Source organism: Talpa europaea (genome assembly GCF_964194135.1).
Source record: "Talpa europaea genome assembly, chromosome: 11".
NCBI classification, from domain to species: domain Eukaryota; kingdom Metazoa; phylum Chordata; class Mammalia; order Eulipotyphla; family Talpidae; genus Talpa; species Talpa europaea.
The window spans coordinates 99,197,229-99,210,471 of record NC_140078.1 but is presented as its reverse complement, the minus strand read 5'-3'; the positions used below and the strand labels follow the sequence as shown (position 1 = coordinate 99,210,471).

General features: G+C 50.0%; 1 protein-coding gene across 2 annotated transcripts in view; it reads right to left on the bottom strand.

The window, feature by feature from the left end:
* Window positions 1-2,698: 2,698 nt before the first annotated feature.
* Window positions 2,699-13,243, bottom strand: part of TAMM41 (TAM41 mitochondrial translocator assembly and maintenance homolog) — a gene marked incomplete at both ends in the record, with an annotated part of 30,353 nt that continues 19,808 nt past the window's right edge. Inside the window, 4 exons of one of the 2 annotated variants that reach the window (XM_084247699.1) lie at window positions 2,699-2,772; window positions 8,146-8,208; window positions 9,646-9,811; window positions 11,141-11,286. In XM_084247699.1, coding sequence (XP_084103825.1) covers window positions 2,699-2,772; window positions 8,146-8,208; window positions 9,646-9,811; window positions 11,141-11,286 — 449 coding nt within the window. The remainder of the gene's footprint in view (window positions 2,773-8,145; window positions 8,209-9,645; window positions 9,812-11,140; window positions 11,287-13,243) is intronic. The other variant, XM_084247700.1, reaches the window with a different exon arrangement.

The following is a 13,243-nucleotide window of genomic DNA, read 5'->3' as shown; positions in this document are numbered from 1 at the left end:
GCTGAGGGGAGCAGTGGGTGAGTCAGGAGAGGTCTGCTGCACCATGTGGGTCACCTCCCTGGCTGGGGATCGAACTCACGCTGCAGTAGATACAGATTGCTTCATAGGGCTGACGCTTAATCCCTTGCGCCACCAGGCAGAGTACCAAGTCCAGAGCATTTGTCCTTCCTGGTTTCATAAATGTTACTGAAGCCCTAGGCACTGTTAAAATTTATTCCTATGCTGGGTTACCTACCCAGCTGGCTGAAGAGAAAGGGTAATTAAGTAGGATGCAAGAGATGCAGGTTTCATCATTTATTTATTTATTTATTTAACATTTTAAAAGGACAGTTTTATTAGGAAAAGGAGAAAGAAAGAGAGGCACCTGCATAGATACAGGCAGGCAGAAGAGCTGCCAAGACATGCAGATTTTAGTCCAGGTTGTCAACAGTATATGTGATCTTGGAAGTCACCACCTGTCTGGGATTACTCCTCATTCTGTTTGAAAGGTGAGGAGGTTTAGTCTCTGAGTTTGCCATCAGTGCTGACATGTCACGCATCATCTCTGCAGAAGTAGTTCATTCTAGGAAGCAGTTTTTTTTTTTTTATCGCTGCACTTGATAGCAGAAATAGAAATGGTGTTGAAGAAAGCACACCAGGGGTCTAACCCTATGGCCAGTGATGGCTGAAACTCATTATGAGAGATCATCTGCATAAACCTGGAAAGAATTACCCACAGCTTGCAGCAAGGCCCAAAGCCGAATGTGAAACTGAAGCATGAGCAGACTGAGAACCGAATTCAAACCCCAGCTGTACTAGCTATGGCGGCTGTGGCCAGTCATTTAACCTCTGTATCCCTGAGTTTCACTGGTTAAGAAGGAAACAAGAAAGGGGAGAGGGGAGATCATCTCTGCATTGTAGGGTAAGCATTAAATGAAGCAGTTTTCATAACCTAACTCGTGTTTACAGGCCTCCAGCAAATGTTATTTCCCCTATCCTTTCTAATCCTTCACTAGTGAGAAGTGCTTTGAAGATGTGGGCCTGTGCCTATGGAATCGGGGGAGTGGGCCTTCCCTGGGTAAGACCAGAGCAGGAAAGACCAGCGCAGGAATGTTCTTCCATGAAGCACACAGGTCAGCGAACATCTTCTCAAACAGGGCGTCACCGATTCAGCCCCGAGCTTCTTACTGGTCACTGAGGATGCTTTGGTGGCTGAGGTGACCACCAGCTCTGGGGAACCTGGGAGGCAGTGCTCACTGGCCACAAAGTACCTCCAAGAGTGAGAACCCATGATTCAGCTGGAGCTAACACGGCCATGGAGACCCCTCAGCCCCTAGGGAGCTATAGGACCACGTCTTGAGTTCTAAGAAGCTCTGCTCTCGGGGTCGGGTATCAGCTTCATCGGTGCTAGCTTGACGGAAGCCGGTGGGCAGAGGCAGCCAATGTGTTGGGCTGTTTTGTTTGTGGTCTTGGTCACATTTTCTTGCCCCCCCCCCCCACCAAGAAGCCTGCTCCTCTGGGAGCCCAGTGAGCCACCCCACCGTCCACCCCATCAGTGACACCCGATGCCTTCTGGCTGATTTGTGGCAGAGATGACCTGGGACCGAATCATGAGCTTTTGGTCAGAAATTCAAAGCCTTCTCCAAGGTCACTTGGCTAATTAAGGAAAACGTTTAGAAGCCACAGCTCTCTATTTGTAGGGAAGCGCCCTGGGAATCAAGCTTTTCATGAGACGATTGTAAATTCTGAAACAGCGTTTCAAGGAATTCTGGCCAGAAATCAGGGAGATTTCTTTATTTAGTCAACTGGTTATTTTTATAGGGCAGTAAATAAAAGATTCTCCAAGACATGTCAAAGGAAATAATATCAACAATAACAGCTACCACTGACTGAAACCAGACAGGGGCTTGCTGCGGGCTGTGGGAACGATCTCCAAGAGCACTTCTGACAGGAAACCTCTGTCTCCCCAAATCTGGAAGGGGAGCGCAAAGCTGGTGCCAGTGGTCTCAGGCTCTGAGGGCAGCGGCCTTGGTATGTATGATGCCAAATTGGTGAAGAGCACAGAGAAAAGATGGAGACCCTGGGTCCTTGATGGTTCTGTCAACCTGCTGAATCCAACCAGTTCAGAGACCAACCACACTGCGAACTCCAGGGTTATGCAAGCTAACTCCAGGGTTATGTTGAAGGCATTGTGGGGTTCCTGTTATGCTACACCACTCACCATTGCAACAGGGAAAGCTTGGGCCAGCGGTCTACCCCAGGCTCCTCACCCCATGTCACTGTGCTGCATACTTTCATGGAGAACAAAGAGAAACATAAAAGCCTGGATCCCGGAAAGCACTGACAGGACACGTGTGAGCTGTCCCTGGGAAAAACCCTTCCCCTGCAGCCACCCCAGGGCTGCATGTCCACAGTGGGTGACGACCGACAGTTGGTCTAGACTCTGCTGGACCAAGAAATGCAGGGCACAGCTAACCTCTGTGAGAACAGGGCCCGGGTGGTTCTGTATGTGAGGAGGGGTTCTTCTCCTCTGATGTGTCCTCCAAGGTCTCTGGGTCCCATCTGGACAGACATCTGACGAATACATTTTAAAAATAAAGTATTCTTCAAACCAGGGCATCTTCAAATTGAAGCAATGGGCCAAAGTAACAAATGCTGTTCTGTCAAAAAGGGTCACTTTATTCATGGACACACTTGTATATAAAAGCAGGAAAAATTACTATGTTTTCCACAGCCATCCTCTCCACATTTTAAGTAGTTTTCGCGAACTATAAACCACTGATTTTCTCAGGCCTAAAAGAGAAATGATGAGATGGTAAGAAAATTGAGGCAGACAGCATAGACACTCAGCCAGAGCTTCTCTGAGATTCTGACCCTTTGGGTCAGACACTATCTTTGGAGCAAAGTAGGGGTGAGTTGATCTGACTGTTGGGGCCTAGAGACCCCAGGAGCCAGAGGCTAAAGGTCACGTGGTCAATGTGGGGGAAAGACTGATGCAGCCGGCTGTGGAGACAGTGAGGGTCAGCGGCAGAACTGAAGCTTCCGAGTTGAGAGCACGTTAGCAGTCTGTGAGTCTAGAAATGCTTTTTTAAAAAGGAGGAGGAAGGAAGGACAGAGACCAGGCCATATTGAAGCGAGTGTCCCTGGTCCCTTTCTCACTCCCCAAGCCTGCGTCCCAGCCCCAGCTCACTGCTGCTGCAGCGCAGGCCACGCCACCAACCTGCCTAGAGTGGATGCTTCCCACACCCTCCGCCCCTGGACAGGCGCCCTCCTCAGACGCCTGGGCCAGTCCAAAGTTGCTCCTCCGGGTCTACAGCACCGCCGCTGCCCACAATGTGTGGGGCTGGTCTGTCTACTCAGGGTCCCTCTGCCGAGACTGGGAGAACTCTTTGAGGACAGGATCTTGAGGATCTTGTTCTGTTCACCCTGCTCCCCATCATCTACTACAGTACCTAGCCCGCAGTAGGTGCTCAGAAAACAGGCTTGAAAAGATGGAACACGTGTGCCTCATTCAGGTATCGATCTCCAAGCACCCTCATCTTAAGCGCTTACCAGGTACTCAATCACAAGTACCCCCCGGAACTGGAGAGGCTCATGGAAAGAAGTAAAATGGGGAAACAAACGGGATATTGTTTGCCTGTCAGATCTCACAGGGTGCTATCTGCAGATGGTATTATGGGCTGGACTTCCTCTGTGCTGAGGATGAGGTCATTTAGTTTGAATTTTAGCCTCTGCCCCCAGGAAATGGGAACAGAGGTACCCACAGTACACCTTACACCGGGGCGAGCACTGCAGAGCAGGTAACAGGAGCGGCTCCAGAGGCTGCAGGCACTGGGGTCTGGGTGAAATACCCTGAAATACCTGGTGCTACGACAGGTGAGCTGCTCAGTCCACTTGGGAGCTGTGAAGGGGCTCTCTCAGGCAGTGGCAGGTGAAAGGCTGGGTACCAGCTAAATCATTAGCAAACACCGCCAGAAACTCCGGCCAGCCTTGTCTCCTGACAACGTGCAAACTGGCAGAGCCGAGTCAAGAGGCTCTGAGTCCTTCCCCTGCCTCCACCCCTTTTAATTTTCTCCCTGGAGCAACCACTCTGGTAAACCTCGCCCACTGGAGCATTGAGACTGGAAACTTATTACATAAGGCACTTTTTAAATTCTAGCTAGAACCAATCAAGAGCCCAGCAGCACCCAGGGAGCTGCAGACAATAAGGTTAGCACAGCAGCCCCTTGGGCACTGAGTCACAGTTGAGATGTGCCAGCCTTCCAGGGCCCAGCTCAACCTCAAAAACCTTACTCCAGGACTCTGGGCCCTTAAGCACTCAGGGTCACACACAAAGCACATGACAACTCACAGCCACCCTTTGCTGCTCGGGGACAGCACCTCTCTTGATGGCAACAGTCTCCTCCGGTGGCTCTGCAGTCAGAGGGCCTCAGCCAGCCTGGGCAGGGATCGGGGGAAAGAGCACTGGCGTGGGAGTCAAGGCTCCGAGGCTCGAGTCTCAGGCAGGCCACAACTTTTTGAGACACCCTCTTGGGCCTCCATTTCCTCATCTCCAGAATGGCTGGTGGTTCATGAGCAGCGTCTCCCACCCCAGCACAGACCCGAGGTTTCAGTGGGGTTTTAACAGGCAGCCATGATGCCAAAGCGAAGACCCAACAGATTAGAGTCCTTTTGCCTTAATATTCTAATTGCAGCAAAGGTGGAGAACACAACACCTTGCTGGGAGGTCACAACACACTGCTCACCATAGAAGACAAAACCAAAGGGTGGATGAGATAAAGAGAAACGAAGCCCTTCCTCTCACCCGACAGCAGGGAGGAGCGCAGGGGCAGCCCCCGGGGAGAACCTCATCATTACACATATCCGACAGAGACCTGTGTCCAGACAGGACATGAGGTGAGCAGAGCTGTGAGCAGGGGTGTGAGGTGTCAACTTGCCCATAAGTGCATACTCCAGATCTTGAGAAGAAAAAAAGCAGGAAGCCCCAAGTATAGTTAATCTATGAATAAAAATGCAAATTATTTTAAGAACTTTAAGGTTTAACTAAGTACATCACCAGAAAAAGGTTTAATGTTATCAAGTGCTTGTCTTTAAATACACCTACGTAGGTGCCAACGAGTGGAAGAAAATTTTGGTTCTGCGAAACCAGAGGCAGAGGCTAATCAAGCCAGTCTGTCATGTTCCAGGAAAGGCTGGTAAAGATCAGTGAGGCCAGAACCCTTTTTAGGAACAAGACTAAACCTGTCTCGTTAATTCAGTTGAAGCTTTTGAAGCTCGAGAGGTAAACAGACCTCTGGCCCTGAATTATTTTTGACTGACCCGAAAAGCCAGGTGGGGAAAATGTGGCAAGATTAAAAAAATTGAATTCGTCCTCCTCCCACAAGCATGGCTTCCTGAACCAGAAACCCAGGAGTGACTCTGACCCTCTTTCATTTCGCATAACTTCCCAATCACCCAGCCTGGCTAGTGCCTTTGAAAGAGGGCTTGCATCTCCGACACTACGTGTGCTGCAAGGACCCAGCTCAGGCACCACCGCGCCCCATCTGGCGGCTATGGCCTTCAGTCTTCCTGCAACCCTGCAGTGCTGCCCTCAGCCCTCCAAGTCAACTCTGAATTCCTTTCTTGATGCTAAGGACCTTGGGCAAGTTGAATGTGAAGGTGCCCGGGCCATGGTCTTCCTCACCCATGACTATCAGGAAGCCAGAGCGGAAGGAAGTGAACACAGAACTGGAAAGGGCTCATCCCTTGGGCCACTTCTGTGTCCTCATCACAGGTGGCAGATGCTCCTCAGGACGTCCACCACCCAGTGTGCATCTGGACAAGGAAGGGCAAGCAGCAGCGCCTGGGATCGTGTGCCCAGGACACCTCCACCAGGGCTGTAGTCTGAGGGGTGCCATCCACTGCCCTCTGCTGGCAAGTGGCAAGAAGATGAAGGGTCATTTCAGGTTAAGGATCACAAGAGCAGATCATGACAGATTTAAAAAAATTCAAATTTATGAAAGAATTGTCCCCATGTAACTTCATCCAGCTTTACCCACATATTAACTCCTGGCCCGGCTGTGCTCCACTGCTTACTTCCCTCACCACATTTATTGCTAATCTCAGGCAGCCTGCCATTCCCTCTGTAAATATATATCTCAGTGTATATTTCTAAACGAAAAGGAATTAAAAGAAAAAACCCACAACATCACCACTGTTGCAACTAAATAAAACCAACAATAATTATAATAATACCTACAGCACAGGAAGCGAAATAGCAAAACCCAGAGCATCCAGCCGCAGCCGAGGACTGCCGCGAGGGAGCTGCCGCCACGGACAGTACACACGAACGGTCCAAACCATCCATCCAAACAAAGTGCCTCCTTTTTGCAGCCCAGGCCAGCGGCAACACAGACTAAGCATCTGTCTTAAGTGGAAATGCAAAGCCACGCACCCCCGGGTAGAAGGCCTTTAGCTGAGTAGACACAGCACCATGTGCTACTGACTCTTAGGGTGTATAGTTGTGTCTTCAGATTCAGGAGGACAACACGGTGTCTGTGGGGCCAAACCCTCAGCACTGCGTCTAGGCCTCTGGGGTGAGACGCTAAGAGTGGTGCTGTGCCAGCTCCCTATAATCTCAGCCAGGTTGCAGGAGCATCCTGTTTTTCAGGTACCTCTGTGCCATTCATGCCCCAGCAGTGCAAGTCTCTATTAAGGCGCTGTCTACCCTTCTGGATTCTGAACTTCTTATAGGCAGGAAGGACGGCACCCTAGCTGGCCACATAAAGACTGAACTAGAAAAGGCAATCATCTGATGATGCCAAGTGCTGGAAATAATGGGGAGAAACAAGTGAGAACTCTGCTCGTGGGACTATAAACTGATGAAAGCACTGTGGAGGGTAATTTAGCAATATGGGACATAAAGACGTGTTCAATGCTTATTAAGTCTATAAAATAAGAGCAGCATGTTTTAAAAGAAAGTAAAATGAAAGGACAAAGAGAGTCAAAGGAGGAGATAAAAAAAAAGTTGGAGGCAAAAGAAAACTGAAGGACCATTCTTAGAGATCCAGACATCTAAAATCTGGACAAAAGGAGTCCAGTGAGAGGAGAGAGAAAACAAGGGAGGAAAGTAAAGAAAGAAGAAAAATGCCTTAGACTCTTATTGCCTGAGCTCCTGGACCGCCAGGGTGAGGATGCCCAGATAAAGACAAGGACAGGTCACATCACTGAGAGAGCTCAGAGCCCGGGGAAAGTGGAGGGGCTTCCAGACAGAACATACACACGATTAAGACTCAGCATGATTTTGGACTTAGCAACCCTGGCCGTGAGATCATCTCAGCAACGATATCAAGTCTCAGGAGAAATGGTTTCTCATCTATGTCCAGCCTCAGTCTCCACTACGTATGAGGGGAGACTAAAGACATTTTCAGGCACACCTGGTACCAAATTTGCTCCCATGCACCCCTTCTCAGGAGACTACTGGAAATCAGCACGTGTACTATGAGAGCAAGAGACATGCGGTACAGAGACAAGATGGAGGCTCCCTCCAGCCCCACCCCCCAGGGGAGACAGGTGCTGACAATCCATAGAAAAAGCTGGCTTTGGCAGGGGAAGGAAGGAACACATGAACACATCACACAGTGTCCACTCTGGAGACCGACTTGACCAAAGCCACAACCCACATGGGGGGACCAGGGGCCAGGAGGGGCGTGGGAGGGTGGGTGAAGGGGCAGAGCGCTAATCCATCCGCTCCAGTGGAGTCAGCAGGGGATGGCTACATCTGCAGGGATGCAGCGATGGGAGTGCCATTAGAGAACTGGAGCTGAAAACGAAACGGCCAAAGAGAAGTGACTCGGAGGAGGGCATGAGGTGGGAAAGGGTGAGGTCCTGATGTTTTCTCAATGACATGCACGTGTCACTATCGGAAATATAAAAATTAGAGGGGAAAACCCGGACTTGGGAGTTATTCAGGAATCCTGGAGGGGCAGACGCCTTCCCACAGCACCTCCTGAGGCCTTTCTCAGATGCCAAATTCCAGGGCTGTGCCCTGGGAGGTACGTTACTGCACGTCCCAGCTCACAACCACCAAGGTCCACATTTCAGAAGGAACTTCAGGACACAGAGCCCGACAAGTGCGCCGGGCCACTCAATCCACAGGCAGCAAGCAGGGTTCTCTGAAGCACTTACCAGCTGTGAAAATGCCTTTGGTGCTCTGTCTCACGCTTGATGGTCTCACGATCGCTGTGAGTCCTATGAGGAGAATCGACCAGGATGTTAGTCACCTGAACACTTTCAATGCCTGAAACAAGGTATTTGGTTTTTTTTTTTTTTTTTTTAAAGATTTATTTATTTATTTATTTATACAAGCACTGGGTAGAGTCAGAAGCGCAGGAAGGTGAGAGAATTCACCAGAGCCAGAGCAGGGAGCAGAACAAGCAGACGGACGAAGTACACTGCTGGGGGGAGCAGCGGGCGCGGCAGGAGAGGTCTGTCCACCATGTGGGACCCTCGCTGGCAGCCAGGGATCGAACCGGCACTGCAGAGGCTGCGGGCAGCTTCGCAGCCCAGCGCTCAACCGCTGCCACCAGGGCCACGGGGGAGGCCCCTGAAACAAGATATTCTTTCCAGTTACTCAATAAAACCAGCAAATCTAACTCTGTCCTGCTGTCAGAGTGACAACGAAAAAGGTGTCATGATCCAAGGCTGGGAGAGGACTGCCGCTATGTGAGTGACGAGCACGGGCCAGTGACTCAGCCTTCCAGGCATGGTCACCTCACCTTCAAAAGGGGCTGGGCCAGGTGACCCTCACAATCATGTTACAACTTCCAGTGGGCTTAAGGCAGATGTGGAAAAAGAAGAGTTTTCATTCTGAAAACACACAAGGAGGATTTCTCAGTGAGGAGCGCAGGTCAGCCCATCACACCCTTCAGAAAGGCAGCAGGGCTCACACAGGGCCCAGGACCCTGTTAAAATGAAAAACAACAAATGCTTTGCCTCCACTTTCAGCTTCAGCACAGGTACCTGGTGACCGATACACTGCTCGATGCCCTGGGGCAGTTCCCCGGGCAAGCCAGGGCATGCAGAGTCAGCCAGTGCAGCTGACCCCAACAGCGTCCCCAGCGGCCTGGGTCCTGGGGCAGCAGGTGCACAGGACAAGGCCACAGCCCAGGACCCTCAGGGAGGTGGTGATTTTTAATTTCATAATTATTTCTTTACTGACTGAGTTCATCTATCACCGTTTCCACCACAGTAGAAATGCTCCCTGAAGATAAGGGTCCGATTTTCTGGCAAATGTTAGGGAGGCCTGGAAATGAAGTGCAGGCAGGGTCCGTGTCAGAGAGGACACCTGAGGTGGGGCCAGTGAGGACGGTGCTACTTTAGGACAGCTGTCTCTGGAGGCTATAAAATCCTCCAAAGGGCCACCTGCTTTTCCTTTCTTTCCACCTGCCACCTGCCTTTGACCACCATGAAGAACAGACACTTCTTTGAAATAACTTCCAGAAGTTATGCTCCTGGGGCCAAGAGAAACACTGCTTCCCCCTGAGTGTGACTTCATGACCAGGAATCTGAAAACAGCAGTATTTCTCAACACTCCACTCCAAGTAAGTGGACGCTGAGATGTGGAGACGCCCCAGAGCGCTAGCACCTTCTCCCATGTCACTGGTGACGTCCAGGTCACCAACTCACCTAGTCGCACCACCTCTCCACACTCAGGATCATGAGCGACTTGCAACAGAGTTTCCTCCACATCTCTGTTTTTCCCAGGAGAGTGCATAATATGATTGATCTCTTGCTGTAAGGATCTGGGCAACGACATCAGCTGAGTAAACTGTCCTTCTGGGCTTTTATCTATCTAAGGGGAAAAGAAAACATCTTTGGAAGTGTGTGCAGAAAGTGCTCTGAACTCTACAAATCACCTGTGCCTGTGAACCCAGCCCCAGAGCAGGCAGCGAGTTAAAGTGGCTGCTCCCTGACACTGCACGCCGAAGGACTCGGGGCTCGAAGTCCCTGAAGAAAAGTCAATTTGCTTCTTAGAACATCTCATTTCCACACAAGAAAAGAATAGATGCCCCTTAAGGATCAATTTCTGACTCTCGGTTTTTAAATTTCTGTCTCCAATCCAGCAGCAAAAGGAAGCGAGGCTGCCTGGAACATTCGCAGAAGCCACAGCCAGCCCTGCGCTCCAGTCCCCCCACTCACACGGCAGCAAAAGGAAGCGAGGCTGCCTGGAACATTCGCAGAAGCCACAGCCAGCCCTGCGCTCCAGTCCCCCCACTCACACGGCAGGATCGCATGGCCAGGCAGAGGGCGGCTCTAACTGTCCTGCCTTCAGGACTTTTACATACCACACAGCAGTTTGTCAGTTGAAAGAATAAGCTGATGACAAATTCTAACCTTATTCACCTTAAATCCCCTGGCATGTGGTAGGCCCTCAAAAGATGAATGAATAGCTGCATCAATAAAACTTGTTATTTCTTAAATAGGTATATGATACACCAGGGGTTTCTGTTCCTAACTTATTCTAAAAGACATCAAGATGAAAGACAAGTACAGAAATAAAACATATTTGAAAGAATCCAGCAGACGTGGAAGCCTCTGAATCCAAAGGTAACCATGAGACTCAAATGGCAAAAAAGATTCCATGGTCAAGAGACCCCCCTCCCACGGGAGCCCCTTCGTGCTGGTGTCCTGTGTGACCTGTGAGCATTATTCCAAATAAACGGAAGAATATACTTACATGCAAAGCTTACTTTCTACAACATAAATGCACCACACTAGTCATACTGCCTCACTTTTCTCCTTAAGAAAGCCCTGGCCTCGGAAACAACAAACAGGCACCCTCATTTTACTGTGCTCTCAGAGATGGCGCTGGCTTTGTTGTGTTTTACAAGATGAAGGTGTGTGGCAGCCGTGGGTCCACTAAGTCCACCAGCACCGCCTTTTGCCCACCAGCACATGTTCATTCTGTGTCTCTGCACCACCTTTAACGGCGGTATGCATGTTTTTTCAGTTCCCCAACAGGATGCCACTGCACACTCCACAGACTACAGCAGAGCGGAGATGTAACTCTTGCATGCATGTGGTAGGCTCGCTGTAGGGCCACAAGGGCCTGTGGGTGCAGTCAGGAGCCCAGCCCGCGCCTCACGGGTGTGCCTGCCAGTCACATCCAGGCGCAGCTCACCTCCAGTCTGCCTTGCTGGGCTTTATACACCACCTGGGGGTTCTCGTGCAGTATGGCACTGTAGAGCTCACGGAAGTGCGCAATGTTGGGCTTCACAATGTTTGACACTTTGGTCCTGTCCTCTCCGACCACCATCCGAAAGTCACCTGGTTAAAACAAACAGAGTAACAAAGACACTGTTGAGAACCCACAATCTCAGCTATGAACGTCCGCCCCACATCTGTCCTGAGCTTGTTCAACCTGGCAGGACCCTTGTTTAAAACATGTTTTTCCCTTCTTGAGAAAACCGGGAACATGTCACTCAAGGAAAGCGGGCCCTTGTTTGGGAAAGAGACAGAGACATTGGAAAGCCCCTGTGCCGGGTAACACACAGCCCCCCAAGTGCAAAGGTGTCTCCACTGAGACGCTAATCTGTTTTCATTTTTTCCAGTGTGGAAGCTTCTATGTCACAAATGTCCATCCTGTGCGTGGAACCTGCCTGTGGTCCCTTCTGGAGACGGAACAAGAGCGGTGGGGCCCTGCCTAGCGTGCTCATGGGAGGGTTTCTGAGGGTTTTTATGAAGATAATCTTATTGTACCTAACAAGGGCAAGAGTACGAGTATTAAACATCCTGGCAAGAAGAGCATTACCTTTAAGATGAACTTGAAAGCAGATAGAATTTTTAAAATTGCAAGCGGTGAGAAATGAGGACATTCATGTTTGCCTGTGGGATGAATTAAGTTGCAAAATAAATCATTCTGAAAGACAAAGAGCAACTTTTGAAACAAATTTAAAGTGCCCTGCCTAAGCATTGGCAATCATCAGCACAATCACTGGGCAACACCTGGGAGAAGGCACACTGGGTTAACACTGTGAAGGGGCTTGTGCATGTGGGGGCCTCCCAGGGCAGCTTGGGGAGAGCAGTGTGGCTGAAAGCTTTGGGGGACAGACAGAAAGCTGCTCAGGGGAGGAGTGAGGTGGCACAGGGGGGCAGAGACCCCAGTTGCTGAGGAATTCCCTGGGACGACATGATAACATAATTTGATATCCAAACTAGGTCACTTTGAGGGTAAAGGGGGCATGATGATAATTAAACGAGAATAAACTGGTTTATAAACAAGTATAACCTGGGTAAACTAGGTCACGTGGCCACCCTTGTCAGTTTTTTCCTCTGAAGGGGGGAAGCGATCATGGAAATTATCTGCCACCCAGATTTTCCTACAGCAAACCATTGGCTTGTTGGGAAGAAAAGATACCCAACAGCATGTACTCCAGTGAGGAATAAAATACGCTACTGGGTTTTTAAGTTTCAAAGGATCAACTTGCTGCAATTTGGTGCTGCAACTTGAAAACAACAGTTTCAAAGGATCAGCTTGCCACAGTTTGGCAAGCTTTAGAAAAAAGCTGGGCCCCCTCCCGCCCTTGTGAGACGAGGTCTGAGGTTCAGGGCAGTGAGTGAGCCCTGGTCATTACAAACTGCCCATATACGGAGGAACTCTCTGTCTCACTATCTCAAAGGGGAAGTTACACTTGGGATGACCAGTCAGGGTGTAGAGAAACTGGTCCTTTCACATAACACTGGTGACATGGTAAAGAGCTAAGGTCTTCCGGGAAACAGTGAAGGAAGAAACCCCCTCTCTGGAGAGCTGGCCCAAGGAAGCAAGCTCCACCAGAGGGAAGAGGAGATGGGTCCTGAGTGCTGGCCAGGGGTTCTCTGCGTCCCCACCTCTGATCACAGGGCTCCCCTCCTGGTAGATGCTCTCTGTCCCCACTCAGCATCGAGGCAGCACAGGCACAGAGAGGAAGCAGCTGCTGAGGCTTTCCCAGGAAGTACGTGAACGTGCCGGGGTCTACAGAATTTAGTGAAGTGTAAGTCCTGAAGTCCTGTGGATGCTGCTGATGTCCAGCAACAGAGGACTGCGCAAACTGACAGTACACAAGGCCCAACGGGGAGCAGGCCCACCACCAGACATCACAGTGACCACACATAGTCAGACGGGAAATGAGGATGTAATGACGTTCAGTTAAGAAAAGTACAAGAAAACAACTTTTTAAAAAGAAAGAAAAAAACAGGAAAGACAAGGGAATACGTAAAAGGGAATATATAAAAATGGTTATTTTTG